General features: G+C 41.9%; 1 protein-coding gene across 6 annotated transcripts in view; it reads right to left on the minus strand.

Moving 5' to 3' along the window:
* Positions 1–14335, minus strand: part of SLC29A4 (solute carrier family 29 member 4) — a 243524-nt gene that overhangs the window by 81683 nt on the left and 147506 nt on the right. For 5 of the 6 annotated variants that reach the window (XM_083153582.1, XM_083153583.1, XM_083153580.1 and 2 more), the window contains one exon: positions 8753–8822. In XM_083153582.1, coding sequence (XP_083009708.1) covers positions 8753–8822 — 70 coding nt within the window. Of the gene's footprint in view, positions 1–8752; positions 8828–14335 lie in introns of all 6 variants that reach the window. The other variant, XM_083153584.1, reaches the window with a different exon arrangement.

Here is a 14335-nt window from a genome sequence, read left to right on the forward strand (position 1 = left end):
TTCCTGTTTGAATTTGTGGTAAGTTTTCTGAAATTTGTCAAGACCTTCGAATTCTTTAACTTTGGCACTGAGTCTGGCAATCTCTAAGAAGTGTTTGTCTAGCATGATCTTGTCATGTTTGCTCAAAATGCCTATAAGTTCAAGGGAGCACTGAGTTAGGGTTCTCTCCCATTCATTTTTGAGTTTTTCATCTGCTAGTTTGAAAGAGGGGAAGACTTGAGGTCTCAGACCCCGTGGTGTAATTTTCTGCTTCAAGTAGCTTTCAAACGTCATTTTATTCCAAAATGTTTTGGACTGTTTTATCAAGGCACATTTCAATTGATGAAGATCATTAAGCCAATCCTCTTTCGAGGTTATCCTATATATTTATCCTATATATATCCTAATGATATGGACTGGCACATGCCAAGAACCAAGAACTGGATATAGTGCTGACACATGCCAATACTGCTGATGTTAACATCAAATTCACGGCTTGTGTGCATCCCACAACTATAAATTATCTGGATGTGCAAATCACAAGGTGCAAATCACAATAAAGAGACCGACCACAATAATCTATTAGAAGCCACTAGCTTCCACCCGCCAGCAGCTAAAAGAGGACTCCCCTTTTTGCTTGCTTAGGGCAAGGAGGATCTGCAGCGATGAAGGAGCTGCTTCAACAAAAATGGACAGAATGATAGGAAAATTTGAAGATGGGGCTATGAACACCAGTAATTGGCCCTAGCTAAGCAGAAGGCACTCTCAACAGCATGGAGTGACACGCTTACCAGCTCGGTGAAATTGAGCCCCACTATCATCAGAACAGCTACACAGTTCTGGCCCTTGGTGCAAAGAGATCCAGAACTGCCAATTCTGAAGAACAAAGCACTGAAGGCTTGTTATAAAAGGGGCACCAGTCTTCAAGATAGGTTGGTTAAAGCTGACATCACCAGTTTGGGTAAAACTGTACCAGGACATTTCCTCACAAAAAAAACTGGAAACTACCACTGTGCGGGATGTGTGACATGTGTGTACCTGGACCCAGGCAACACCTTCACACACCCACATATGGGTCACAGATACAAAATTAAACATGTACAGTATTAACATGCAAAAGTAAGTACGTAGTATACATGATCCGTTGTCCATGTGGACTTGTTTATGTGGGGAAAACCAGCAGAACATTTAAAGAGCGGATGGCAATGAATTACTCGGCGATTAAGCATGCCTTGGAAAGGGAGCCATCGGACCAACCAGTAGCCCGTCATTTTCGGGACTACACACATTCTATGCCGACTTTAAAGTATAAAATGATAGATCAGGTACCTCCGAGTATGAGAGGCAGTGACCGTGAAAAGAAATTGCTCCAGTTGGAAACAAGATGGATATTTCGATTAAATGTGATCTATCCAGCTGGGCTTAATAAATATTTATCTTTACATTTTTTCCTTTAATCTACCTTATGCGTATCATGAGGTCTCTTTTCACCATTGTTTATGTATGGTATAGCAGTAGGGGTTCTCAAATAATACTTTTCTTTTGATTGCAAGTTTTACATCTGACAGCATAGCTGAGGAGCAGCACTGCTGCACATATAGTTATGCAGGTGCCATAATGCAACATGGTACAGTGGGGAACTGGTAGGTTCATTTGCATGTACAGGGTAAAGTTCCCCGCACTTGATTTAATCCCCACATATCTGCACCTCACGGCTCTATTTCTGTCAGTCAGATGTATATGTATGATTCATGTTTCAGCCTGCTTCCATATATTGCTTGATGCTTGCTATTGTATATAACCTGGTTTTATTTAAAAGCTGTTCGTGCAGGTTAACATTGATAGTGGGGGTGGCGTTGACATTGGGGGTACATTTAACATTGTAAGCACCCATTAGGGTGCTTGTACAATTAAAAATCGCATCGCATCGCATGCCATTTGCTGCCATGCAATACTATGTGATATTTTGTTGTACAAGCACTCCTGTTAATTTAACATGAATATCGCATCGCACACCACTAAGTTTGATATGCGATGGGCGCCGTGCTAAGAAACAACTACCCAATTAATTGACTACCGTACATCTTTCTGGTGGTGCATAATTAATTGACAACGTATATCTTTCTGGTGGGGGTTAATTAATTGATTACCATATAATCGTATATATAATACTTTTCTATTGTGCATCTACTACCATATATATATACTTGCACTACAGTGGTGCTGTCCTGTGGTGTAATATATTGCATAACTCCGCAAAAATAATGAAGATGCAAAATATGGAGAATCAATTAGGGAAAGATGAAGGGCCGCTTCCACTTACTTCTGAATGTGCTGCAAATGCAAGTATTAATGAAGAAATAGACAATGATATGCCATCAACGTCGTCTGCCAAGGCCGATGTCCAGTGTCAAAGTACGGGGCATGTAAAATCCAAAAAGCCAAAGTTGAGTAAAAGGAGGACCAAAAAATATAAATTCAAATCATTGGAGGAGAAACTTAAAATTGGCAATGTGCCATTTACGACACGGAGTAGCAAGTAACGATTAAGGCCCTGGCCTGTATTCATGACTGGTGGTTCAACTACACATGACCATGCAAGCCCTCCTACTCCCCCATTTAGAAATTTTAAGAGATTTCAGCTGTCATCAAAAACACAGCAAATATATCTGCCTACTAAAGAAGACATGTTATCACAAACCCCCAAGGAGAGTCCAAGGGTGTTGGTGGTTGTGATGCCTGACCTTCCCATCGCTGTACGGGAAGAGGTGGCTACTTCCACCATTTTCAGCACTCCCTCTGCAAATGCTGGAAGGATCACCCACAGTGCAGTTCCTGATTTAGACAATGAAGGTGTCAATGTTGTAGTCCGAGAGGAAGATATTGATGTAGCTGGCGCTTAGGAGGAAGTTGATGAGGAGGATGCCGAGGTGTTTTGCTTAAATGAGGCACCAGGGGGGGAAACAGTTGTTGTCATGGGATGAAAAAGCCCAACATCATGTCTGGGCAGAGGACCAATAAATCCACCTCTACGGTCTGGAATTTTTGTTATCAGATCTGGACAACAAATGTATTGCCATATGTGGCATATGTAAAGCTCCAATAAGCAGGTGTAAGGATCTTGCCCACCTAGGGACATCCTCCCTTATACATCACCTGCAGACCATTCATAAATCAGTGTTTAGTTCAGGAACTGCGGCTAGCATTCCAGGGACACCTAAATCCCTTGGTCCTGCTGTTGGAGCCAAGCGCCTGGTAAGCACACCACCAACTCCCTCCTCGTCAATTTCCTCCTCAATCCGGATCGGGAGGAGTCCTGCAGGCCATGTCACCAGCATGACTGACTCCCCTTCTATCTGAGATTCCTCTGGAGGATCCTGCAGCACTATGCCTACTACTGTCGCTGCTGTTGTTGCTGCTGCTGGGAGTTGGTCATCATCCCAGAGGGGAAGTCATAAGACCGCTACATCTTTCACTAAGCAATTGACCGTCCAATAGTCATTTGCCATGAGGACGAAATACGACAACAGTCAGGATTGGTATGGTTCAATCGCACAAGACCATGTATTTGTAATAAGGGATATTAAACAAGGAGGCCCCCTGCGTATAATAATAAAGACCTTATCGGTGCGTCAGTACAGCGGTGTGCTACCACTTACAAAGTACAAATGCAATCAAGAAAAAAGGGAAAGGGAAGATTTGTCATGGTGTGGTGCACCTATTAGAGAGAGTTGATATTAAAATATAACCTTTTTTTATTCAATTAATAAATTAATAAGGCAAGCGAAAAAGTATAAAAAAAAACACATATAGACAAACAGGTGACTGCTGATGTGTGTTTAAAATCACACGTGCGGACGCTTCGTGTGTGTTTGATATTTATTTAGAGCAGACAGGCTTATTATATACAGTAACACTTCTGTTCCTTGGTTATAATACTGCAACTGTTTCACTTTGTATATTTGATACGTTGCTATATAAGCATTTAATTGAGACAGAGTATTGAGTTACAGAAGATAAGGGATGAGACTGTCTGTGTACAAAGATATAATAGTTTCCTACTAGAGGAATTTATAATAACTCAAATTGACCCTTTGGGTCCTATTGAAATAATGATTCCTGTTAACCCCTGGCATTAGGTATTGGGAACTGACTTTATCACAAATATGGTTGGTCCCAAATATTTGTGAGATGTAGATATATGTCTAAGTTTCCTATAATATATGAACTGAATAGCAAATGTACTTAAACAGTGGGCAGTATTCAATGAGAAAAATTCTCCATGCATGGCAAGAGATTTTTTCTCTCGCAATGCACTCGCCCTGTTCCGGAGGGCTCGCTCCCACTATTCAATGTGGTTAAGACTCGCCGCCACTCGCGGCGAGTCTTAACCCCTGCAGCGGACGAGCGTCCGTGTCAGGGAGCTGGCAGGGAGCCAGGGGACGGTGGCAGCCAGGGAGATTAAAGTCTCCCTGGCTGCCCCAGAACATATGTGGAGGGGAGGAGGGCTCCACGGGACCCAGGCAGCACAAGCTGCCCCCCTATAGCCAGCGGGGGACCCAGTATTCACTGCACCCGATTGTGCATATGTAATGATCGGGTGCAGTGAATATATGAATATTTAATGAGCGGCTCGAGAGCTCCGGCCCCCTGCTGGCTGCTCTGTGTAAAAAAAAAAAAAAAAAAAAAATGAAAAAAAATAAATATTTTTTTTAACCCCTTCACGACATTTGACGTATATATACGTCATGGTCGGGAAGTACTTCCCGACACATGACGTATATATACGTCATGACTTCAAACTGTCACTGCGTCTAGAGACGCAGTGACAGTTAGGTGATGTCTGCTGTCCCTGACAGCAGACATCCCCCCTCGTCGCCCAGGGGGGGCAGGGGTGCCCCCCCCGGTCGGCGATCGCTGTGATTGGCTGTTCAAATCTGAACAGTCAATCACAGCGTTTCCTGTGTTACCGGCGGCTAAGCCGCTCGGTAACACAGAAAACGGTGGTGATCGGTGCAGCACCGATCACCACCGAGCGGCAGCACCCCCCTCCCACCCGCCGGGCACTCACCCGGCAGCGGCAGCAGCTCCCCCGGCTCCCCCGGTGCGCACGCAGCGCTGCCCTCCTCCCCCCTCCCCCCCGCAGCAGCAGCAGCAGCAGCAGCAGCATCATGCTGCTACAAAAGTTAAAATTCAATAAAAAAGAAGTTTTGCAAATATATATATATATATATATATATATATATATATATATATACACACACACATATATATATATATATATATATATATATATATGTGTGTGTGTATATATATGTATATATACAGATGGGGCCGGGCTCATCTTTGCAGGGGATGGCGATGGCGATGCTCCCGCGCCATCTGTGTGTCGGAAGGGGACGCGCGCGCACGAGGTGCGCGCGCGTCCCCTTCCGACGGTGCTGCCCTCGGTTGCCCGGTGCCCACACCGGGCGCCCGCACCCCCCCACAGCCTCCTCGGGTCCCCCCAGCCCCCCTCGAGCGGGAGGCGGACAGTATTGTGTCCGCCTCGCCGCCCGGATACTGAGACGCGCGTGCGTGGGGGACGCACGCGCGTCTCAGTCAGATGGCGCGCCGTGTTGCTGGCGGATCGCCAGCAGCATGCTGCTGGCGATTCGCCAGCAAGCATAAGGCCTGCGCTATCTGTATATATATATATATATACACACACATATATATATATATATATATATATGTGTGTGTGTGTGTGTGTGTGTGTGTATACCGCACCGATCACCAACGATCGCCAGCCCCCCCCCCCCCACCCGGCAGCCCCCCTCCCTCCCACCCACCCGGCTGCCGCAGCGCCAGCACCCCTCCCACCCCCCCGCCAGCCGCAGCGCCAGCCCCCCTCCCAAAGCTGGTGACCAAAATGGGGTCACTTGTGGGGGGGTTCCACTGTATTGGTGCTTCGGGGGTCTTGCTAATGCGACATAGCACCCACCATTCATTCCACCACCAAAAATCACTCCTTCCCTTCTGAGTCCTGCCATGCACCCAACTGGTATTTTTTGGTCACATGTGAGGCATTGCCGTACTCGGGAGAAATTGGGGCACAGATTTTGGGGTGCTTTGTCTCCTTCATTCCTTGTGAAAATTAAAAATTTTGAGCCAGAACTGCATTTTTGTGTAAAAAATTAAATTTGTTTACACAAAAATGCAGATCTGGCTCAAAATTTTTCATTTTCACAAGGAATGAAGGAGACAAAGCACCCCAAAATCTGTGCCCCAATTTCTCCCGGGTACGGCAATGCCTCACATGTGACCAAAAAATACCAGTTGGGTGCATGGCAGGACTCAGAAGGGAAGGAGTGATTTTTGGATTTTGCAGCACAGATTCTGGTTGAATGACCCCCGAAACACCCATACAGTGGAACCCCCCCACAAGTGACCCCATTTTGCAAACTACACCCCTCAGGGAATTCATCTAGGGGTATAGAGTACATTTCAAACCCCCCGAGGTTTCACCAATTTTGATACAACTGAGCTGTGAAAATGAAAAATTAATTTTTTTCATTTTCACTACCCAGTTGTACCACAATTGGTGAAACCTCGGGGGGTTTGAAATGTACTCTATACCCCTAGATGAATTCCCTGAGGGGTGTAGTTTGCAAAATGGGGTCACTTGTGGGGGGGTTCCTAACTTTTAGCATCTTATGGTGCCTAGAAACCTACATGGTGCCTAAAAAATAATCTCATAAAAAGGAGGCTCCAAAATCAAGTAGGTGCTCCTTCTATTATGAAGCCTGTGGTTTGGTCACCGTGCACACTAGGGCCACATATAGGATATTTATGAAAACCAAAGAATTGGGGGAATCAATTTTTAGTCACATTTCTCTAGTAAAATGTACTGTATTTGTTAGAAAAATGTATTAAAATTGAAACTCTGCAAAAAAAATGAAATTTTGAAATTTCACCTACACTTTGTTTTAATTCCTGTGAAACACCTAAAGGGTTAACAAACTTCCAAAATGCTGTTTTGAATACTGTGAGGGGTGCAGTTTTTGAAATGGCATCATTTATGGGGGTGTCTCACATACAAGTCCCTCAAAGTCACATCAAAACTGACCTGGTCCCTAAAAAAATCAGAGTTTGAAATTTTCTTGAAAATTTGAGAATTTGCTAGTCATATTTGAAGCCTCCTAGTGTCCAAAAAAATGAAAAGGGGGTTGAAATAATGATTGCAACATAAAGTAGACATATGGTCTTTGTTAGTTATTAACTATTTTGAGTGGTATGATTATTTGTCTCACAAGCAGAAAATGTGACATTTTGCATATTGCTAAATTTTCCATTTTTTCACGATATTTTGGTATTTTTCACAAAAAAACACAGACTGTATCGACCAAAATTTACCACTAACTTGAAGTACAATGTGTCACGAGAAAACAATCTCAAAATCACTGGGATAAGTAAAAGCAAAAAAAAGTTATCCCCACTTAAGTGAGACATGTCAGATTTGAAAAAAAGGGCTCTGTCATGAAGGCACAAACTGGCTCTGTCATGAAGGGGTTAAATTAAATAGATATTCATGTGCTATAAGCTCATGAATAAAAAGAACATGCCCCTTCACAGAAAAAAAAATCAAGATTTTTTGACACCAAAAAAAAAACAACCTTTTAGTTTAAAAGTTCACATTCCAGTTCTCCATAAAAAGATGGAGAATTGCTAATTGCTTGAGAGACACGGCGAAAATCACTTAAAAAGACGGCGAAAATATCACATTGAATAGGGTGGTTCACTTTTGGAGAGCAAAATGCTCCTTCCAACGCGAAAATAGCACAAACTCGCCATAAAACAAGGCAAATTTTTCTCATTGAATACTGGCCAATATTGCAACCCTTGTAAAGTACACTAGTAGTAGTAGTAGTAGTAGTACATTTATTTATAAGGTGCCACAAGGTAATGAACTGCGCTAACTGCAGTATGGTATATTGAGTGAATAGCAATAAGATTATAAAATGGTGTAAATCAAAAATTGATAGACTACACTAGTTGCTGCAGTGTAGTATATTTAGTGCTCTGCATTCAGATTACACACTTGAATAAATCATGTGTGGAGATGGCGGGGTTAATATGGTTCACGGAGCTGCAGCTTAGATAGTGAAGCCGCTGCTCATGATATATATGTGCAGGCTGTCTGTCATGTCACAGGCTGGGTTTGAAAAATGACAGGCAGGAGCTGGTGTGTTATCACTCTCCATTTTATCACTGTTCAAGCTTAGTACATCTAGCCCCTTTTTGCCTCTCTACATCTGTAGGAGAGACACTCACTAAAACATAAAACCTGGGATGCACCACCAACTCAATAATTTCTTCTCAGATCATACTGCATTCTTTTTTTAATATAGAATTTTAATATATAATGAGCAGAGGGTCATTATAAGGTCCATACAGACTGTGCATTTTTGCCCAGCGTATATGGATAACGATTATGGGGAACATCGCTGGCTGAAAAAGCTTAGTGCATACTTACTGAGCTTTTGCCTGTTTTGGCCGCTTTTGAGTTGAAAGTCACCCAGTGTGTATGGGCCTTTCAATTGAGCAATATTCCATAATTCATCAGACAGATTTAGTTTTACAGTAACAACAAGTTTATCCAACATTAAAGCAGATGTATAGTAAGGAACAAAAGGGAACACAAAATAATCATACTGTGAAAAATATTTTTTCTAAATCCATTTTTAACGAATATCAAATTACTATAATTGGTAGTAAAGCATAGTCTACTTACTTTCGCCTGTCATTACTCCTTGCGTATACCGTTTGGGTAACATACCAGTGTAGCCATAGAAACTGGATTGCTGTACTTGGGAAATAAATGAAATGATCAATACAGTATACATGTAAAAAATACTTTATTACTTTTGAAGTGATACTTCTGCATTTTATTACTTTGGCTAATTCACTTATACAGGGGTCTAAGAAGCAACATTGACCATATGACCATTTTTATTGTCAGCCAGTGGTGTTACCAGTGGTGTAGCTAGGTGCTGTGGTGCCTGGAGCAAGAGCATGTTTTGCGCCCCCCCCCCCATTTGTAGTAGGCGTGGCAGAAAGGGGCGTGGCCTAGCATTATACCATACACTGTAATGCCCATTGCACATTTTAGCAAACTTTTTAATACCCATTACACATAAAGCCACATGCTGTAATACCAATTACACATAAGGCTACACATGATGTCCATGTTACACCTCATGTAGTGACCCATATTTACGTTATAACCCACAGAGTGCCACATTCACTTTACACAACATGTAGTGACCCACATTTTAACATTACACAACACACAGTGACCCATATTCACACTACATAAAATGCCCTTATTTACATTACACAAGACACGTAGTGACCCATATTAATTTTACACCACATGTAGTGGCCCATATTCTCTTTACACCAAACGTAGTAACCCATATTCACATTATAAAACGTTCCACATTGTTAAATGTACTTATACACATAATGACCCACATACAGTAACACTACTTACACATATCCCCACATTATTAAATGCCCTTATAGACATGATGACACACATAACCCTCCTCATTTATCATAAAAATTCCAATATATCAAACGGTATTGAAACAATATATCAATATATTATATTGTATTGTGCTGACTGAATGGTGGTCATTGCCTGGAGTGGCAAATGCTTAGACCTTACACACACACACATATATATATATATGTGTATATATGTATAACAGATTGGCCCCCTTGGTACCCAATCTGATCCATCCGCACCAAGTAGGATTTGTTAGAGTGCGCTAAGCAATCGACAACACTAGAAGGGTTTTTGATCTGGCAGATCATATCTTTCATAAAGGAGAAGAAGCGGTTTTCTTATCGTTAGATGCTGAGAAGGCCTTTGATAGGCTTTATTGGGGTTTTCTCACCGATACACTGCATAGATTTGGCTTTCAGGGCCCAATCCTCTCCTCTATACTAGCTCTTTATAGTTCACCAAACGCGGTAGTGTACAGTAACAGCTTTACAACACATCCTTTTAAGATTTCCAATGGAACAAGACAAAGCTGTCCCCTATCATGTATGTGTTAGCAATAGAACCCCTCGCAATGAAGATTCGTCAGTCCCTAGACTTCCCAGGTATAGAAGTGGGAATCGCTTTAGCGCAGCATCATTCTACAAACTAAACACAACCAAAACCGAAGCCTTACCTTTTAATTTGAGCACTGATAAACTAGCCACTTTCAAACAGAACCACAAATATCAATGGAAGAAGGATCACATTGTATACCTTGGAATTAACATCCCCAATTCTTTAGCTACCGCCATAAAAATCTATTTCACCCCTTTAATATCCCAAATAGATGCTTTATTAAAAGCTTGGTTTAGTTTGGAAATATCATGGCTCGGTAGAATTGCTGCTTTTAAGATGTCAATTCTTCCCAGACTTATGTACCTCTTACGTGCGATTCCTTATCAAGTCCCACAGAAAACCATTACCCAAATTCACTCCATCATCTTGAAATATATATGGAAGAAAAAACCACCCTGTATAGCATATAAGAGCCTAACTAGATTGTGGAAGCATGGGGGACTCGAAGTTCCGGATCTAAAGAAATACCAACAAGCATGCTTGGTGGCCCAAATAAATGACTGGTCTCTACCTAAAGGCAAAATACAGTGGGTGGACCTGGAGAGCCAGCTGTTCTCCCGCATATCACTGATGGATATGCTGTGGACCCCCTCCCAACTAAGACCCCCCTCACTCGCTAATATACGCTCTATCTCCGATTCTCTCTCTGCATGGGACACACTAGTAATATCCTCCAGATATGTCTCCCTCCCTGCCGCACTCTTTCCCTACAGGCCCTTTCAAAATTGATGCCTAATATAAACCTAACCAACTGGACGGTCCGCGGCATTGACTCTATTGCTGCATTAGTAGATGGTGTCTCCATAACCCCTTTACCTCGCTGCAACCCCAATTTAACATCCCAGATAGGGAACTATTCTCTTACAACCGAATTGTCCATTGGATCAAGAGTGCTATAAGATTGTCAGGTCCAATATTGCTCCCCTCCACGAACATATTGACAAAACTAGAAATGGGTAACTCTAAGGGTTCTATAAGTTTCTGGTATTCTGGGCTGCAAGCTGACACCCCAGAGGTGAGATCCTCTATACAAACAAAATGGGAGGAGAGTCTGGCATGCTCTCTCTCCCAACAAAAATGGGAAAAAATCTATCATGCATCACATAAGATATCGAAATGCTGCATAACTTGTACTTTACCCCTGCTAAACTGCACAGAAACTGGCCCTCAATCTCCAACCTATGCTGGAGGGAATGTAACGAGATAGGAGACACCTTCCACATTTTCTGGGCCTGCCCAAAAATAAGACCACTCTGGAGAGGAGTCTTCGACCTTGCCTCAAAGATCCTGGGAGTTTTTTTCCAAGAGTCCCCTATGCCAGCGTTACTCTATGTCTATCCATCAGATATCCCTCACCTCAAATGTTATGTATTAGGACACCTTTTCATAGCCACCCGAGCCACAATAGCCCAGGATTGGAACCCCCCCCCCAGTCTCTTCCATTAAACCTTCACGTACAACGACGTCATGGTCTTGCTGGCAGGATTATATAACCTCAACTGAAGGGGCAAACCTTTTATTTGATATTGCCTAAGTTACTGGAGAACTCTCTTAGTATAGTACTACTTATCATACACTATGTTTTATTGTTGATACTAATTCCGTTTTTTTTTTTCTTGTTTTGCTTTTTTTGTCGATTGTGATTTTGTTATTACTTTTTACATTTATTGATGTTTTTCATTTACATCGTTGTATGTTGGATTGTTCCCATTTCCCCCCTCCCCGTCTGTTCTGTATCCTCCTCCCCTTCCGTGTTAACAGAACAAAACCTTTAATAAAAACTATTTTGGAAAAAAAGAGAAATTCAAAATAAGCTAGTGTGGAAAAGTTGTGACTTGACCTGAATAAGAAACGTGCAAAAGCTTTTTGATCTGAGTCAACATCTTCTGTTCTGGCAAGAGGCCTAAAGTTTCACTTTTTAGGTGAAAAAGAAGAAAACTATGAAGATGCCCCGATCTAGTTAAATTTATGTCAGGATGTCTTCGAGTGGTTCATTAATATACTTTAGCATAGTAAAAAAGAGTGTACGAGCTTGGTTCTTTGAAGCTCTCTGCGAAGCGTACGCAAACCTGACACACTCAGTGTGTGCTCCCAGCCTCTCCCCTCCCTCTTAAATGTAGACTTTGACATGTGTAGTTTTAAATTGGTGCGGTCCTGGTGCTGGCTATCCCACCCGCCTCTAGCCTGAGACGCGGTGTGTAAAACAGAACACCGCACGGTGTGCACTTGCAGGCAGACGGCTATTTGGGAGTGAAGCGGCTGGCATTTACTGCTGTCACTCCAAACTAGCAAGCCGCGGCTGCTGCTTACTTTCGTCCCCACCCCGCCGGCTGAACTCTTGGCCACGGGGAGGAAGGGGCAGCTACCAGCCGCCGCTGCACTAATTTATACAGTTCCCCTACTGTATATTTAATATAAGAATCGCCTGTCACCGGGACAACTTGTACAGATGTATTATACTGCCTGAACTTAAGTGCACACCAATTCAAAATTCTCTCGCCCTTATTGACATAATAGGAGATTTCTCCTGTATTATATGGCATAAAGATACTGTTGCTTGTAACTGACACAAAGTTGCTACCAGTGCCTTAAGTGTTACAGTGCAACTAAAAACACATTACTGTTACAATCATTTACCAGCATCACTACAGAAAAACCTAAATAATAGAAGGGAGACAGATCCTGGGGTCTCACGGTGTGAGTATTATATCCTTTTAAATTTCACTGTCCGTGTCATATATGTATTTGTGTTGTATAGTTCGCAGTTTTGAACAAAATTCAACGAGTAAAGGTTATATTTTATTATACTCTGTAGGTGCACCACACAGAGACATTCTTTATTTCCATTCTCGATTGTACGAGCTTGTCTTAGTGCAAAGTGACTGACTTTGGTGGGAGAAAAAATCCCTGATAATTGTAATTGATGTTATCAAGAAAAGAGACCTGGTGCAAAAAATCAGGGTAAATCCCTTTTGTTTGCCCTTAATAGAATAGTGCACCTATGTGTCTTCTAATTCCAACAAACTCTTTACTGAATGCTCCAGTAACAATGCATTACACTCTGTTCTATAGGTTCAGGATTTAAATCACTTCTGTTTATTGTCTTTACTTGTGGCAGTTTATTTTAAACATCAATTGGCATGAAAAACAGTTTTGCATTATGCCAAAGATAAGCCAATATATTAAGTTAAATACGTTGAAGTTTATTATGATTTAATAAACAAATACATCTAATGTATAGTGATATTTAAAATGATACATTAAACAGCTTACACTGTTACTTGTAATACTTATTGTAACAGTTACTGTTTTTCAAAAACAGACTGCAACAGTTATTTCTTATGAGGAAGATCTGACAACCACAATGGGGCAGATCTGATCACTAATGTCATGCCTACTGTTGCATTAATATATAAGTGTTAAGGCTGCTGCTTCCACATCAAAATCAAGCCCCTTGCAACAGCTGATGAGATCCATAACACAACAAGCATAGGTTCTTGCACATAGCCTTTAGGTTCAGGGCCGGACTGGGACCAAAAAATCGGCCCTGGCATTTTGAGCACACAGGCCCACCTGCTGCGTGTCAAAAAGGGGTGTGGTCTAATGGAAATGAGGCATGGCATCACAAAGGGGTGTGATATTACACATTATACTACACACCATAATGCCCATTACACATTATGACACACATACTGTAATGCCTATTACAGAATATGACACAATCCTTATGCCTATTATACATTATGGCAAACACACCGTAATGCCCATTACACGTTATACCAAAAACCGTAATGCCCATCACACATTATACCAAACACCGTAATGCCCATTACATATAATACCACATGCCGTAATGCCTATTACATTTTATGCCACAATCAGTTTTTTGGTGCCTTGTTTGAGCCTTGAGTAGATAAAGAAAGCACTTACCCAACCTTGCAGCAGGAAAAGAGACAGACCAGCTGTTGTAATAACCTATTGTTACTATGCTGTAAAAACAACTTCAATACACGTTTTTTTCACCTATTTACTGAGTGCTGGTCTGTCTCTTTTCCTGCTGCAAGGTTGGGTAAGTGCTTTCTTTATCTACTACATTGGACCCTGCACCAAGAACGTTACCATTTGCTACAGAGTGCCGTTTTGAGAACCCCTTACTATATATATATATATATATATATATATATATAG

Source organism: Crinia signifera, chromosome 7, assembly GCF_055691185.1.
Source record: "Crinia signifera chromosome 7, ASM5569118v1, whole genome shotgun sequence".
NCBI classification, from domain to species: Eukaryota; Metazoa; Chordata; class Amphibia; order Anura; family Myobatrachidae; genus Crinia; species Crinia signifera.